This window comes from Prionailurus bengalensis, chromosome B1 (assembly GCF_016509475.1).
Source record: "Prionailurus bengalensis isolate Pbe53 chromosome B1, Fcat_Pben_1.1_paternal_pri, whole genome shotgun sequence".
Lineage (NCBI taxonomy): Eukaryota > Metazoa > Chordata > Mammalia > Carnivora > Felidae > Prionailurus > Prionailurus bengalensis.
The window spans coordinates 140,317,347-140,334,071 of NC_057344.1; the positions used below are offsets into that span (position 1 = coordinate 140,317,347).

The 16,725-nt window shown below is 35.8% G+C and overlaps 1 protein-coding gene across 2 annotated transcripts in view; it reads right to left on the reverse strand.

Moving 5' to 3' along the window:
• Window positions 1-16,725, reverse strand: part of CFAP299 (cilia and flagella associated protein 299) — a 594,205-nt gene that overhangs the window by 359,994 nt on the left and 217,486 nt on the right. For both annotated transcript variants that reach the window (XM_043572380.1, XM_043572381.1), the window contains exon 3: window positions 5,263-5,353. In XM_043572380.1, coding sequence (XP_043428315.1) covers window positions 5,263-5,353 — 91 coding nt within the window. The remainder of the gene's footprint in view (window positions 1-5,262; window positions 5,354-16,725) is intronic.

A 16,725-nucleotide genomic window follows, 5' to 3' on the forward strand; every position in this document is an offset into this window, starting at 1 on the left:
GTGTTCTGGACCTGATCTTCCTTTTAAGGACTTCTTTTCATCAATCATTTCCTTTTTCTCCTACACCATCAATACCCCTCTCTCTACTGGATCATTCCTATTAACATAAAACATGGGTTAATATTATCCATCTAAAATTAAAACACAACAAAACAAACTACTTGGACTCCAAGCCTTATCCAGTGACAGTGCAAAAATCAATAAAACAGTTGTTTCTCCCTGTATTACACACTTTTTTCTTTTTTCTACCTACTCCAATGAGACATTTACCCATTCCCATCACTGAAACAGCCCTTGCCAATGTAACCATGATATTTACCTAGCCAAAAACAATGTCAAACTATTTATCATTTGTTGTGGGTTGAATCATGCCCCCCAGGTGTCCAAAAAAGATATGTTGAAGGTTTAACCCTTGGTACTTATGAATGTGACCTTATTTGGAAATAAGGTCTTTGTATGTATAATAAAATTAAGATTAGATCATATTCAATTGGGGAGGAGGATCCAATATGATCGGTGTTTTTATGAAAACAGAAGACAGAAACACAGGTGCAGAAGGAGAATTGTGTGATAATGGAGGCATAGATTAGAGTGATAGGTCTACAAACCAAAGAACACCAGTGATTTCCAGAAACACCAGTAGTTAAGGGAAAGGCATAGAAGAGATTCTCCCCTAGCTCTTTGGAGAGAACTTGTTTCTGCCAACATCTTCATTTCAGACTTCTGTGAAATAAGACTTTCTGTGAGAAAATAAGTTTCTGTTGTGTTCAACCCCCCAGTTTGTAGTAACTTGTTACAACAGCCAGGGAAAACTTAGGCATCATCTTATTTGACCTCTCGGCAGCATCTGACATGGTGAGCATTCTTTCCTTTAAAATTGCTTCTTCTGGCACAAAAACAGACACATAGACCAATGGAATAGAATAGAAACCCCAGAACTAGACCCACAAACGTATGGCCAACTCATCTTTGACAAAGCAGGAAAGAACATCCAATGGAAAAAAGACAGCCTCTTTAACAAATGGTGCTGGGAGAACTGGACAGCAACATGCAGAAGGTTGAAACTAGACCACTTTCTCACACCATTCACAAAAATAAACTCAAAATGGATAAAGGACCTAAATGTGAGACAGGAAACCATCAAAACCTTAGGGGAGAAAGCAGGAAAAGACCTCTCTGACCTCAGCCGTAGCAATCTCTTACTCGACACATCCCCAAAGGCAAGGGAATTAAAAGCAAAAGTGAATTACTGGAACCTTATGAAGATAAAAAGCTTCTGCACAGCAAAGGAAACAACCAACAAAACTAAAAGGCAACCAACGGAATGGGAAAAGATATTCGCAAATGACATATCGGACAAAGGGCTAGTATCCAAAATCTATAAAGAGCTCACCAAACTCCACACCCGAAAAACAAATAACCCAGTGAAGAAATGGGCAGAAAACATGAATAGACACTTCTCTAAAGAAGACATCCGGATGGCCAACAGGCACATGAAAAGATGTTCAGCGTCACTCCTTATCAGGGAAATACAAATCAAAACCACACTCAGGTATCACCTCACGCCAGTCAGAGTGGCCAAAATGAACAAATCAGGAGACTATAGATGCTGGAGAGGATGTGGAGAAACGGGAACCCTCTTGCACTGTTGGTGGGAATGCAAATTGGTGCAGCCGCTCTCGAAAGCAGTGTGGAGGTTCCTCAGAAAATTAAAAATAGACCTACCCTATGACCCAGCAATAGCACTGCTAGGAATTTATCCAAGGGATACAGGAGTACTGATGCATAGGGCCACTTGCACCCTAATGTTCATAGCAGCACTCTCAACAATAGCCAAAGTATGGAAAGAGACTAAATGTCCATCAACTGATGAATGGATAAAGAAATTGTGGTTTATATACACAATGGAATATTACGTGGCAATGAGAAAAAATGAAATATGGCCTTTTGTAGCAACGTGGATGGAACTGGAGACTGTGATGCTAAGTGAAATAAGCCATACAGAGAAAGACAGATACCATATGGTTTCACTCTTATGTGGATCCTGAGAAACTTAACAGGAACCCATGGGGGAGGGGAAGGAAAAAAAAAAAAAGAGGTTAGAATGGGAGAGAGCCAAAGCATAAGAGACTGTTAAAAACTGAGAACAAACTGAGGGTTGATGGGGGGTGGGAGGGAGGAGAGGGTGGGTGATGGGTATTGAGGAGGGCACCTTTTGGGATGAGCACTGGGTGTTGTATGGAAACCAATTTGTCAATAAATTTCATAAAAAAAAAGAGAAACAACACTAAAAAAAATAATAATAATAAAATTGCTTCTTCTCCCATGTTTGTAGCATTGCTCCCACTTGACTTTTCTTCTACTTTTCTCCTACTTGCTACTTCTCAGTATTGTTTGCTGGCTCTTTCACACATTCCAGATCTCTAAATGTTGGGGTTTCATAAAGATCACTGGACTTCACTTTTCTTTACCTATACTCTCCGCCTAGTAAATATCTGCAAGTCCATGACTTTCCATACCATTTAGGTATAGGTATCTTTCAGATTTATATTCTAGCCAAGACTTCTCCTCTAAGTTCTAAATCCCTATATGTAAAAGACCAATCAACTTCTGCACTTGAGTACCTAAGAGGCATTACAAAATTAACACTGCCAGCACGGCACAATTTCATTATTGATTCTGGAAACCAGCATTCCTCAAGAGTTCTCCTGCCACAGTGAGTAGCAACATCATCTACCTCTTGTTCAAGCCAAAAACCTAGTAGTCATCTTGCTTTCCTTTCTTTAATATTCTACATCAAACACATCAACGAGTCCTTTCTGTTCTGCCACCAAAACACAGACAGGATTCAGTAACTTCCCTCTATCTCTAATAGTACCACCTTGTAAGAGTTTCACCTCTTGCTGGTTGATTACAAAAGCTCCCTATCTTACCTCCTTGCCTCTGTGCTAGGCCTCCTTCGCACATTTTCCACCCCACACAGCAGCAGTGAGATCAATCTTTCTAAAGTGTAAACCAGATTAGGGTTACTTCTTTAAGTTGCCTATCAACTTTCTAGTTCAAAAATAGAAGAATATAAAAATTAAAATTAAAGAACAAAATCAAAATTCCTTAAAACCTGTATTTTCTGGCTGTGACTTCCACTCTGGCTTCATCTGTCTCTACAATCCCTTTCAATAAATATATTCCAGCCATTCTGGTCTTCTTACCGTCTTTGAATATGTCACAATTGCTATTATCTCAGGAACTTTTAATATGCTGTACCTTTTTCTTGGGCTATCTCTCCCTCTCAAATCATTATCTGTTTGGGGTGTCTCTCCCTTCAAATTCTGTGGCTATCTTCTTCACTTCATTCAAGTCCAACAGATGTCACCTCCTCAAAGTGATTTTCCTATATACTGTAGCTAAAGCAACCAACTACTCTCTACTTAATATCTTTTTATTCAATTTTATTATTTATGTTTTCCATAGTACCTATCCAGAGCTGAAATTAATTGTGCCACTTTTATTTTGCTTACTTATTTTCTATCTCCTTCTCTCAACTATAAACCCTTTAAGGTCATGGATTCTGCAGTACCTCAGTGTCCCAGGGACTAGAACAGTTCCAGGCATGAGCAGGTGCACAAGAAAATGTATTGAGTGACTGGCAAATGGATGGGAGGTGGGTAAGAAAATACATAAGTGTATCGTTTAGGAGGCTATGATAGCAATTTACTTAAAATAGAATGGTAGTTTGAATCAAAGTAAATGATAGTTGAGAGGGTGAAAAGTGAAGTGACTTGATTTATATTTAAGAGAAATTAGTGGTTCGTTCAACATGAGTGAGAGAGAGAGTAGGGAATCCATAGTGACTGACATGCTTCTATCTGGGTAAATGAGCAGATAAGTCTGCACTCATTATTAAAGGAAATTGCAATAGGAGAGAAAGACTTAAAAAGATATTTTTGAGAGGAAGTATGCCACTTTGGTTAAAAATGTGGGTTTTGGGTCTCTAAAGCTATTTGTGTTTGTTGGTCTAATATCTAACCATGGCCATTTTTTTCAACCTTATGGAATCAAATTTCCACCCTTACTATAGATGGAATTTTTCTTGTCATTTATATATATATATATATATATATATATATATATATATATATATATATATAAATCTGTATGGATGTTTTTTTTAATCCCTGTCTTGTTTGATCACTAATGATCATTTGTTCCTTCTTGTAAGTCCTTATGATGGATTCCTGTGCCATCACATTCTTTTGCCTTTATTCCCATCTTTTTAGCTGCTCTTTCTATTTAGAGTCAGGTAAATTTCAAACTTTTCTGTTGTAATTTACAAGGCCTATCAGAGTTTACTCTTTATCCATATTTCCAACTTCACCTCTTAAACTTCACTTGTCCAACTCCTCCAAGAATCTCCCTAATTTCAAGTCCAGGTTAATTCTATTCAATTGGCTGACCAAAATATGATCTTTTCTCTCTCTATAGTGAGGATTTTGTCTGCATGTAAAATTTTCAAGGGCCCTGACAGTGAGAAAAATTCCAACTACTTTTTGAGAAAACTTTAGTAAAATAGACCTCCTTATACACATATTTTTCTGTTGCTATAAATTTTTCATCACACTACTTCTGAGGATTTTTCTGTAAGTCACATTTGCCTTTTTTCATCCTTGACTTGGAACATTTTAAGACCTACAGAAGACTGATATTACTAGTATTATATTAACAAAAGGTGAAAGTAAATATGTATTCCAAAAATATTAACACTTTTACATATATTATCTAGCATACATTTTAATATAGTAATAATATATTATCCATGGTGATTAAAAATTATGCTTCTCCATCATGTGGTTTGTATCACATCTCCAAATGTAGGACTACAAGGCAGACTACAGGACTATCTTCTGAAGGCAGTATGAAATCAGGTAGGCATAGGGCAAAACTTGGGGGACAGTAGATGATGTGACTTGGTAGAGCATACCAGGAGGCTGAGCTAGAGCAGGAATTTTCAGCGTAAGACCAGCACAAAGAGTCATGCATTTTCTCTATAATAGATGTGTGGGATTCTATTTTTTATTCACCATTTGGGTACTTCCACAGTTGTAAGAGGGAATAAATTTTTTTTCTATATAAATTGTATAATATATAAAACAAAGAGCCTTATTATATCCCTCATGAATTACTTCTCAGGGAAGATATTAAAATGTATATTATTGACACCAACTGTGCCTTTAAAGTACACATTTTTAGGATGTAGGTACTCACGCTCACTTTTCCATTGTGATTGTCTTCTTCTCTCACTGCCAGAGCCTTCAGAAAATTATCTTGCAGGTCTTTACCAGCACTTGTTAATGTCCTGCAAAATGCAGGTCTTCAGTTATAATATATTAGAAAACAAATATATTAAAGGCACTCAGGGACCAACAACCGCACTTCTCTATTCCAAGTGACAATTCCTTATAACACAAAAACTATACACGTAATCATTATAAATCATACACAATTATTATAATTTACTATATTCCTTGATATAATTTTATACAGTTATAGAATCTTTACAAATAATTGGAGTCAAGTGCGTAAATAATATATATGTCTATATCAATACTCAAGCCAGAAACAGTTAATTTCATTTACATGCCCATTTTATTCTTTTTATCATACCATGCAAATTCAGTGTATTTATACCTCTCACTACCCACAATAATTTTAGATTGCCTACAATTTACATATAATTTATTTACTTAATATAAGAAAATTAGAACACTAGAAACCTAATCCAATTCCCTTATTGGGATAAAGCATTAATCTTAGCTCTATGAGGACATAAACAAAGCAAAAAAAAAAAAAGGAAACTAAGTTGAGTTATCTTTGTCAGATAAAAAGAAACAGGGGTGCCTCTCTGGCTCAGTTAGTGGAACATACATCTCTTGATCTCAGGATTGTGAATTCAATCCCCACATTGGGTGTAAAGATGACTTAAAAAAAATAAAATATTTTAAAAAAAGAATTCAAGAGAAGTAATAAAATGAGTAAGCTGGGATGTAATATACAACACGGTGTAACTATATTAACTATAATTAATAATACTCTTTGTATATTTGGAAGTTGATAAGAGTAGATCTTAGAAGTTTTCACCACACAAAAAAAGAATTTATAACTATGTGTGGCAATGGATGTTAACTAGACTTACTGGGGTGATCATTTATATACACATATATACATATATTGAATCATTATGTTGTACATCTGAAACTAATATTATATGTCAATTTTGTCTTGATAAAATAAATTTTAAGAATTCAGGAAAGAAATGGCTATTCCTGGAACAATTTTTTTTTTAAATATTGATGATATCAGGGCACCTGGGTGGCTCAGTCAGTTAAGCATCTGACCCTTGATTTCGGCTCAGGTCAAGATCTCATGGTCATGAGATCAAGCCCTGTGTCAGGCTCCACACTGAGTGGAGCCTGCTTAAGATTCTCTCTCTCCCTCTCTCCCTTCCCTCTTCACTTGTGCCTCAAGCTTGACCAATGCCATTTCACCTCATGAGATTGTATGCCATAAACAGAGAGACACAAGAATAAAAATCAGTTGGGGTTATAGTGTCTGTTTTTAATTCCTACTACACAGCTACTACATTCCTACTACATTCAGCCTTTTCTTCCTATCCATGATAATAGGTATCGGTACTCCTCCAATAAATTCATTTTTTTGTTTAGTTCATTAGAATTAGTTTCTATTGGGGCGCCTGAGTGACTCAGTCGGTTTAGCGTCTGCCTCTTATTTTCGTCTCAGGTCATAATCTCATGGTTGCGAATTCAAGCCCTACATCAGGTTCTGTGCTGACAGCATGGAGCCTGCTTCACATTCTCTCTCTCCTTCTCTCTCTGCCCCTCCCCTGCTCACTCTGTCTCTCTTTCAAAAATAAATACATAAAGTTAAAAAAAATAAGAATCATTGATATATATCATTGATCAATTATATAAATGATATAAGGTTTTGGTTGTGACCAACCAAAACCAACTATCTTAATTAGACAGCCATTGTATTCCAATTAAGATAAGCTATTCAATTAAGATACTCTAGAGTCTTAAAGGTTTCCACATAGTAAGTCTCCCCACACCTCCCACCCCAAACACACCTCGTTTTGTTGTAAATCCTCGGATTATTACAGATAAATTATAGTCAAATTTGATTACCAACCTTAATCCCACAACAACCAAGGTAACATATCATTATCCATTTTGCATGCTTCCTTTAAATTTATCTTCTATAGTTTATGAATACACTTGTATAATCATGAAAACATACATAATATCATTTGGTGAGTTGTTCAATTTATTATATATTTTGCACTTATTGTTTTATTCCTATTGTTGTTATTGTTCCTGGGAACAGATGCTTATGAGAGTGCCGAGGAAGATCAAAATTATTCCCAGGTATATCAGACATGAAAAGCTGGGAGAATAGTTTTTAGGTACTATCTGTTAATGAGAAAAGAACTCCTGATATTCTGCCAGGCCTGGCTCTCTTGTTAATGACTGAGGTTTTTAACAGACATCTAGGCCAGACAGGAAAAAGAAATAGTAAGAAGTAGAATTCTTGCTGCCCCTGGGCACTCACTATAACAAACACTGACCTCCCTTTTCCATAAAAATTAAGCCCTAGCTTTTAGCTGGGCATGAAGCTTCCTGGAATAAAGACTGCATTTCCTAGCTCCTCTTGAAGCTAGGTAGGTCTGTATGGCTAACTTTTGCACAATGGATTCCAAATGAAAATTATATAAAACTTCTTAGAGGAGGGAAGGTACACTTTCTCCTGTAGCTGGAGAGCAATATAATGACTGTTGCTTGCTCCAGCTGCTATCTTGACTTAAATTGGAGGCCACCATTATGGAGAAACAAGAGAAAGAAGCAGCGACCCTGACACCCAGGAGCATCAGTCAGCCTAGATGGGTAATATCTCCACTGCTGAAATATGAGACTGAATTTACATTTTGTTTCAGATACTGTTTGGGGGGGGTTTCTATTATTTTTCACTAAACTTAATCCAAAATAATATATTCACCACATGAAATTTGCTCACCCTTCTGAAGAAAGATGCTGTGGAATTGGCCTGGTGATCAAATTGGACTTTAACCTTATTTGCAACAGTCTCAAGATTTCCCAGGGGACTGTATTATTATGTAATTAAATTATTTTTTAAATAGTCAGAAAGTTAAGTCTTTTAAATGGAAGCATGAGGTAATGACAATTAAGCTGATATGTAAGATGGGACATCAGTCTTTAATTCCCACTCACCAACTGATTAGTCCAAGTCACCACATTTTTCTGAACCTAGGTTTCATAATGGACTAAATAATCGCTAAGCCTCTAAGCACATGTAAAACTTGTGATTTAAAATGATCATACTTGGGGCACCTGGGTGGCTCAGTTGGTTGAGTGTTCCACTTTGGCTTAGGTCAGGATCTCACGGGGAATCAGGAGTTTAAACCCTGCATCAGGCTGTCTGCTGTCAGCGCAGAGCCCGCTTCAGATCCTCTGTCTCCCTCTCTCTGCCCCTCCCCTGATTGCACTCTTTCTGTTTCTGTCTCCAAAATAAACATTTAAAATAAATAAATAAATAAATAAGATGATCATACTCTATCATCAGTTAGCATATATCATTAATTTGCAATTAGTCTAAAAGTGACTATTATACTGACATTATATTAAGATCATGCTGCTCTTTTTTTTTTATTTTTAAGTCTTACATACATAGACTCGTATCATTTCCTATAACCTCTATGAGAAATATAAAAGTATTTTTGTTACATAAACTGGGAACAGAAAGGATAAGATCTAAAGCTCCTAAGCTATATGCACCAGAGTAAAAACGTTATATAAATAATCGATTATTATACCATGCTACATCTGAGAACCAGAAACTTCTCAGCAAGGGGAATTATTGAGCAAGAAAGTTAATGCAGTGTGTGGTAAGGAATCCTTACATATTTAACCTGCATTACTCTTACTTAACTAGATTTATTTAACAGTCAGTGACCTGAGACAACTTGCTTAAGTAAATATTACAAAAGGAGTCACTTCCTCAAGACGTGAAGTAGGTCTCTTACAAAATATTAGGGTTATAAGTTTTATAAAGGCAAGTACTCCATCTTTGTCATTTACACTCCACTGTACTTTGAAAATGGATTAAAAGATCTATAGATGATTTAATTTTTTACCAGCCATGTTTAATCATTAGCTAATGAATTTTATATAATCACACAAGAGTGAATCTAAATATATTCTTAATCCTCAACAATTAGGCTACTGTTTTTATGATTTAGTTATATTGTTTGTGTTATCACACATATTCGTATTACTAGATTAACACTCAGAGTAAATTTTAAAAAGAGGAAAAAAATAGAAAACTGTTAAAATATAATATTTCCATAAGTTATTTTCTTGAGTTCGCTTATATTAAAGATTATAAATTCTTTCAGAAAATATTCATGAGCTATTAATCCTCTTAAAATTTTAAATGTAAAATTGAAAGTTTTCTAATAAGCAAAGTTTGAAGGATCACTGGAATGTGTTCTAATGAGCAGTTTCTGAATAAGCACTGAATCAAATTTGAGATTAAATCGGTCTTAATAGAAATACTTTTTTTATCTATTGGGAGTCTTTGTACTAGTCTCTATGCTAGGTATTTTGCAAATACTTTCAATTACCTTCAGATCAAGCCCTAAGGGAGGACATGTTTATTTCTACTTTAGCAATAAACTTGATTGTAATCAGGTGGCATCAGTTTATAACTTGAATATCACTAACTCCAAAGTTCTATTCTACTATACTGAAGCCTCACAATATATCAAAACATCATATTGATATCATAAGATTTTGACAGAAAACAATGAGAATTCACTGGTGAGATGAAACCTAAATTAACAGGAATGGGGATTGACCTTCATCAGAAGGTGCCCCTAGGAATTATCAGGGGCTGGTGGTCTTGAAACCTCTGTGGAAAGCTAATCAGCCATAATCATCATTGCAATCCAGCCTAGAATTCTGATCAACCACTTGTTCAGAGGTAGCTTTGATTTTTTTTTTTAAAATCAGTAAAATCTAGCATAGCCCTATATTCAATAATTCTAGAATTTACTAGAATTCAGTAATTCAGCTCATCTGCACTTGTTTGAATATGTGATTCAACTTCTCTATGCATCAGTTGCTTTGCAATGATGTTTTTGTATACTTATTTTGGAAAAATTTAGTGGAGAGTAAAGTCATCTCACCAGTCAAATATTATCTTTGTAGGAAATTAGCACACATCTATGAAAAATCAGTTTTCAGAAATACCTTTATTTCCATGGATAAGTTTACCGACCAAGCTATTTGTATTTGTAGGGTCTCAATACAAATTTTAGTTTTAGAGGCCAAAATGGAAAATTGTTTGCTACTTTGATTAAAAATATGATTTGATTTATCAGTGTGTATATTTTTAGACAATTTATTTGAGTATTAAATATGGGAGCTATATTTCTTTTTATTTTTTAAAAATATTTATTTATTTTTGAGACAGAGAGACAGAGAGAGTGCAACAGGGGAGGGGCAGAGAGAAAGGGAGACACAGAATCCAAAGCAGACTCCAGGCTCTGAGCTGTGAGCACAGAGCCAGACACAGGGTTTGAACCCATGAACCAAGAGATCATGACCTGAGCTTAAGTCAGATGCTTAACTGACTGAGCCACCCAGGCGCCCTTGGGAACTATATTTCTATTGCACTTTTATGTAGATCACCTGTTGCTTTGTCTTGTACATTTTCTCTAGGACAATACTTTTTTTTTTTTTTGCTTTGCTTTTACATAAATTAGGAGGAAAGAAAATCCTACTTTTCCTCAAATCATGTTTTATAAATGTTTCTAACAATGAAAAACATCTTCACATTCCTCCTCTCAATGTATTATTGTATACTTTGCTATGTATAATCAAGCTGGGCTGCTATAACAACATACCATCGATTGGGGGTCTTAAACAATAGAAATTTATTTTCTCACAGATCTGGAGGCTGAAAGTCCAAGGAGAGGGTACCAGCATGGTCTCCTTCTGGTAACTGCTCTCTTAAGCAACTCACTGTGTTTGTACCAGTATCTCATTGTGCTTTTATTTATGTATTTATTTGTTTATTTTGAGAGAGAGAGAGCGAGCAAGTGGGGGAGGGGTAGAGAGAGAGGGAAAGAGAGAATCCCAAGCTCCATCTCACAAACTATGAGATCATGACCTGACCCAAAATCAAGAGTTGGACACTTAACCAACTGAGCCACCCAGGTGCCTCTCTCACTGTGCTTTTAATCTGCATTAATCTGATTACTTTTGTTTTGTTATATACATACTTTTTTTCTAAATTGTGTATCCTCCAAAAGCTGCACGGATACCAACATTTGTAGAGAAGGACTAAAAGCAACTAATGAACAATTTCAAGTCATTTCCTTTGAGCATTAATTTAACAAAAGAATCTACCTTTGATATCTAAGGGATTATTTTTTAAAGATCTAAAAGGGAAAAATAGTTGAGCTAAATCCAATGTGTGGTTTTGAGTCTCTTGTATTTTCTTGTAAACTATTCTTAGTGGCTCTTTCTTTCTTTCTTTCTTTCTTTCTTTCTTTCTTCCTTTATTTTTTTAATTTAATTGAAACAAGCTTCCTTAGGAGTCAGGTGTATCAGGATTACATTTAGAGAGATTTATAGTTTAGGAATTTTTATACTACATACTGTGATCTCCATGGAATTTCCAGGAGGTCATCAATATATATTCTAATAACTTTCAGAGAAGAAAAAAAGACAACTTGACAAATGAGATTCATTCATTGGTAAGAACGAATGAGAATCAAATTTCCATTAAGATAAATGGTACCACTTGCCCCCTGCCCCTTTTCTATATGAAAGAGTTTATAAATTACCAAATGTAAAGCTATCAGAATCTCCGGGAAGAAGTTTCAACTATTAGAAACACATAGAAGAAAAATAAGAAGTGCTAACATGCACACTAGACAGCTGTTTCTTTTCTTTTTTTTTTTTTAAATTTTTTTTTCAACGTTTATTTATTTTTGGGACAGAGAGAGACAGAGCATGAATGGGGGAGGGGCAGAGAGAGAGGGAGACACAGAATCGGAAACAGGCTCCAGGCTCCGAGCCATCAGCCCAGAGCTCGACGCGGGGCTCGAACTCCCGGACCGCGAGATCGTGACCTGGCTGAAGTCGGACGCTTAACCGACTGCGCCACCCAGGCGCCCCCAGCTGTTTCTTTTCATACACTATTTTGAGGAAAAACTAAGTGGGAATCCTGAAAACTGTGCTATCTTACATCAGTCAAACTCTACTCCCCTGGATAGAAACTGGTGCTCTTTGAAGGCAAAAAAATGGCCTGGCTTCTGTCTGAGAAAGTATCCCTGAACTCCTCTTCTTTTGGTATATCTGGCAAGTTTCTCTAGTTAATTCCTAAACATGGTAGGTTAAGATGTTCTCACACTTTAAGAGGGATTAAAAAAAAAGGTTGCTTAGACAGTACATCAATGTTATTAGTCTCTAAATGTGATTTTATTCTGAAAACACATTCAAATATAATTTTATTTTTACTCTCTTCTGGGAGGTATCTAAACCTTTTATCTGACTTGAAATATACTTCCAGATCTTCTGGCTATACAGTGAAAGCCAATAAGAAAGCAAATAAAGTAAGCTCTTATTTGCTATCCCTGCGTCCAGACTCCTCTTTACCTGTGGGAATCCTGCCTCATCATTCCATAGAACACTGAGCAAGTAGGCTTTAGAAAGATGAAGGCCTTCAGGCTCAGCATCTTTAGACTCTACATGCCTAATCTCATGTTAGTTAGGTGTCTCTAGTTAATAATATTTCTAAGATATTATATAAAGAGGTGTAGAATTTGATACAATGGAAGAGGGCCTGTCATAAATGAGGGTGGTGGGCTCCCATCAGAAAAGCATACAGATAAGGGGAGGGACTGTAGGGAAGAAGAGATGTATCGATGTGAGACTTTGGGAAGAAAGATACCTGAAGAAGACTGTTAGGAAGGCTTGCTGCGTTATGCCCTCTGTATAAACTCCTGTGTTTCCTCTCTAATAAAACTGGCAGAAGCTCTTAACTAAGAGGTTAAGTCTGACCTCTAGGGATAAAGAGAGTTTAGAAACGAGACAATATTAGAATGAGAGACAGAAACAGAGACAGAAGGGGAAAGGGGGGTGGATGGAAGTATCCCAGACTATGGTGTCATCTAAGGAAGGTTCAGCAAAGCCATATCCATATCTTGAACCAAAGTCAGCCAATACAGATTCATGGGTCCACCTTACTATCCTGGTCACACTCAGTCATTGGGAGAAAGCAGCCCAGGGTGGGGAGGTGTGGTTTTGGTGCAAATGCACAACAGGTTTCAAAGAGCAGCATCTGAAGGGTTACACTTTCTATATAAGATGTATTCTTATCACAACCACAATCTCTCATCCAAACCCAAACTCTCCAGGTTCAAAAACACCAACATAATAACTTCATTTGTTTTATCATGAATATAGTCTCAAAATAAAATTGCCAATATTATCATCAACATTATGCCTACTGAAAACACTTTAAGACTTTTTGCAGATCTTTTTCTCCTTAGGATATATACTTCTAGGGATAAATGGCCAGATTACTGTGCTTTAAATACACTTCACTTAGAGAAGTTTCTTACTTTATGCTATGATACCAGCTGGATACACAATTAGGTTCATTTGTTGATTTTGTTTTAATTTGAAAGATATTTCCAATTCAGCCTTATAGTTACATAAAAATATACATAATTCTAAAACCAAATCTATAATTTAGAATTTTAGAAGTCTAGTTTCCATCTCCCCCAGTTCCATCTACCCTATTCCATTCTCTCCCTTCAAAATAGAGCATCATTTTAATTCCAGTTAACATGCAGTGTATAACATAGTGATTCAACACTTCCATGCATCACCTGGTGCTCACCACATGTGCCCTCTTTAATCCCCATCACCCATCTCCTTACTAACCTCCCCTCTGGTGACCATCAGCTTGTTCTCTATAGTTAAGATTCTGTTTCTTGATTTCTCTCTCTCTCTCTCTCTCTCTCTCTCTCTCTCTCTCTCTCCCCTTTGTAGAGCATCATTCTTTATTTTTTTTTTTTGAGAAAAAGAGAGAAGGTGGGGGAAGAGCAGAGGGAGGGAGACAGAGAATCTTAAGTAGGCTCTGTGCCCAGCGCAGAGCCAGATGGGGGGCTCAATCCCACTACCGTGAGATCATCACCTTAGCTGAAGTCAAAAGTCGGATGCTTAACCAACTGAGCCACCCAGGTGCCCCTAGAGCATCATTTTTAAAAATATCCTCAAATTGCTTTTTTAACTGTTATTATTTTTAACATAAGCATATCTATTTGTCATCTAGCTAGCTATGTATTTACTTCTATAAATAGTAGTCAACTACACATTTTCCCCAACATTGCTGTTTCACTTAGCATTATATTCAGGGAACTATACCATAGGAGTAAGAGACATTTATAACTACTTTTTTTAGTTGCATAGTGCTCCACTGTAGGAATATATAACAGTTTAGTCACTTAGCTACTGACGGTCATTGGTTTGCTTCCTGTTATTTGCTATGATAAATATTGCTTCAGTGTTTAGCTTTATGCATACGTCATTTCATATTTTTGTCACTATATTTTTGGGATAAATTCCTAGAAACAGGATTACTGGTCAAAGACTACATGAATATTTTATTTAGTCAAACACTCCCAAATTACCCTTCAATGGGGTTGGGGCACTTTGCAGTCCTCCCTACAATTTACAGGAAAGCTACATTATGCACAGCCTTATTAACAAAGTAGTCTGTAAAGCTTTTAGATTTTTGCTGATCTAATACATGAGAAGCTATCTCAGCATAACTGTGTATTTATCTTATCACAGACAAAAGTGAACATATTTTCACACATTGAGAGACCATTTGCACGTCTTCTTTAAGCTGTATGTTTATACCTCATTTTTTCTATAGTATTATTGGCCTCTCCTTTATTTTCTCCTTTCAACATGAAGAATTTTAGCTCTTCTCTGTGATATAAGTTGCAAATATTATCACCAGCTTTTCGTTTGTCATTCTACTTGTGCTGCATTTTACCATGAAAATGTTTTATTTTATATTATTAATATGATCTGTAAATGGTATAAAGCATTCCCTTATTATAGATTTTGAACCACTTACCAATTTTCCATCATGTTTTCTTCTAGATCTTGAAAGTTTTCTTTTTTTATTAATTTGGTATAACATTTATGTCTCTAATTCCTTGGCAATTACCCTGATGCACTGTGTGATAAATTAATCCTATTTTAACTTTTCCATTTGGGTATTCAATTATCCCAACACCAATTATTTAAAACTCTATCTTTATTTTTACCACTCACTTTGAGATGATGTCTTCTCATATACATTTGAGTCTATTTCTGTGTTTTCGATTTTGTTTCATTGCTTTGTCTGTTTGTGTATCAGTACCACATTAGCTTGATAACAGAAGTTACATGTTTTAATATCTGGTAAAGGTAACCCTTCTCGTTCTTTTTCAGGGTGTTTTGTTTTGTTCTGTTGTGGATATTCTTGCTTATTTGCTTTTTCCAAATGGATTCAATAATTAAATTATCTAGGTCATGAAAAAACAAACAAACAAACAAAAAAAACCCTCAAACACTGATGACGATTTTTCAGGATTATTTTAAATTTCTAAATGTCATAGTATGTGGTTTTAAATTTTTTTTTCAACGTTTATTTATTTTTGGGACAGAGAGAGACAGAGCATGAACGGGGGAGGGGCAGAGAGAGAGGGAGACACAGAATCGGAAACAGGCTCCAGGCTCTGAGCCATCAGCCCAGAGCCTGACGCAGGGCTCGAACTCATGGACTGTGAGATCGTGACCTGGCTGAAGTCGGACGCTTAACCGACTGCACCACCCAGGCGCCTAGTATAGTTTGTGATTTTAAAGATGGTTGCCTTGACTAGAATGCTATGAAAGACAAATGAAACTGGAGTTGCAGCTTCTCTGTGTCATGGTAATCCATGTGTACAGTGGCTCCTGTGGATGTGAACTTGATATTGCCATACTTCTCAAAAACAGGAACATATTCTTCTTGCCATACCTCCAGTCCTATGTTTAATTGATTCATTAATTTAATTAATTAAATGTTGTATTAGATTAAAACGACAAGTTTGATGAGTGTGATCATCAAATTGATCTCATAAAAACTATCATACTTTGTACCACTTACTCTGTTTTTGTCTATAATGACAGTGAACCTCTACTGTGGCCTATTTTGGATAGTTGCATTTATCTATAAAATTTATATACTTCCTCTAATAATATTTACAAATTTACTTTCATAGTGTTGCATAAAGTAGTCTCTACTGATTTTTTGAAGTCTTCTGTTTTAATAACTATACCCCATCCTAGTCATTTCTCATTCTATGTATTTTCAATGTTTTCCTTTTGTCTTAGTTGAGTTAGCTAGTAGTTTGACTATTTTATTTTTTTCCCTAACGAACTAGCATTTGGATTTATTCTACATTTTTTATCTTACTCATTTATTTCAGATTTTTAACTAATGTCTTCTTTTTCTTTTCCAGGATACTACAGAGTATCTTTTCAAAAGAAATTCTATTTATTTGCTTCCCCTTTGACTGAATAG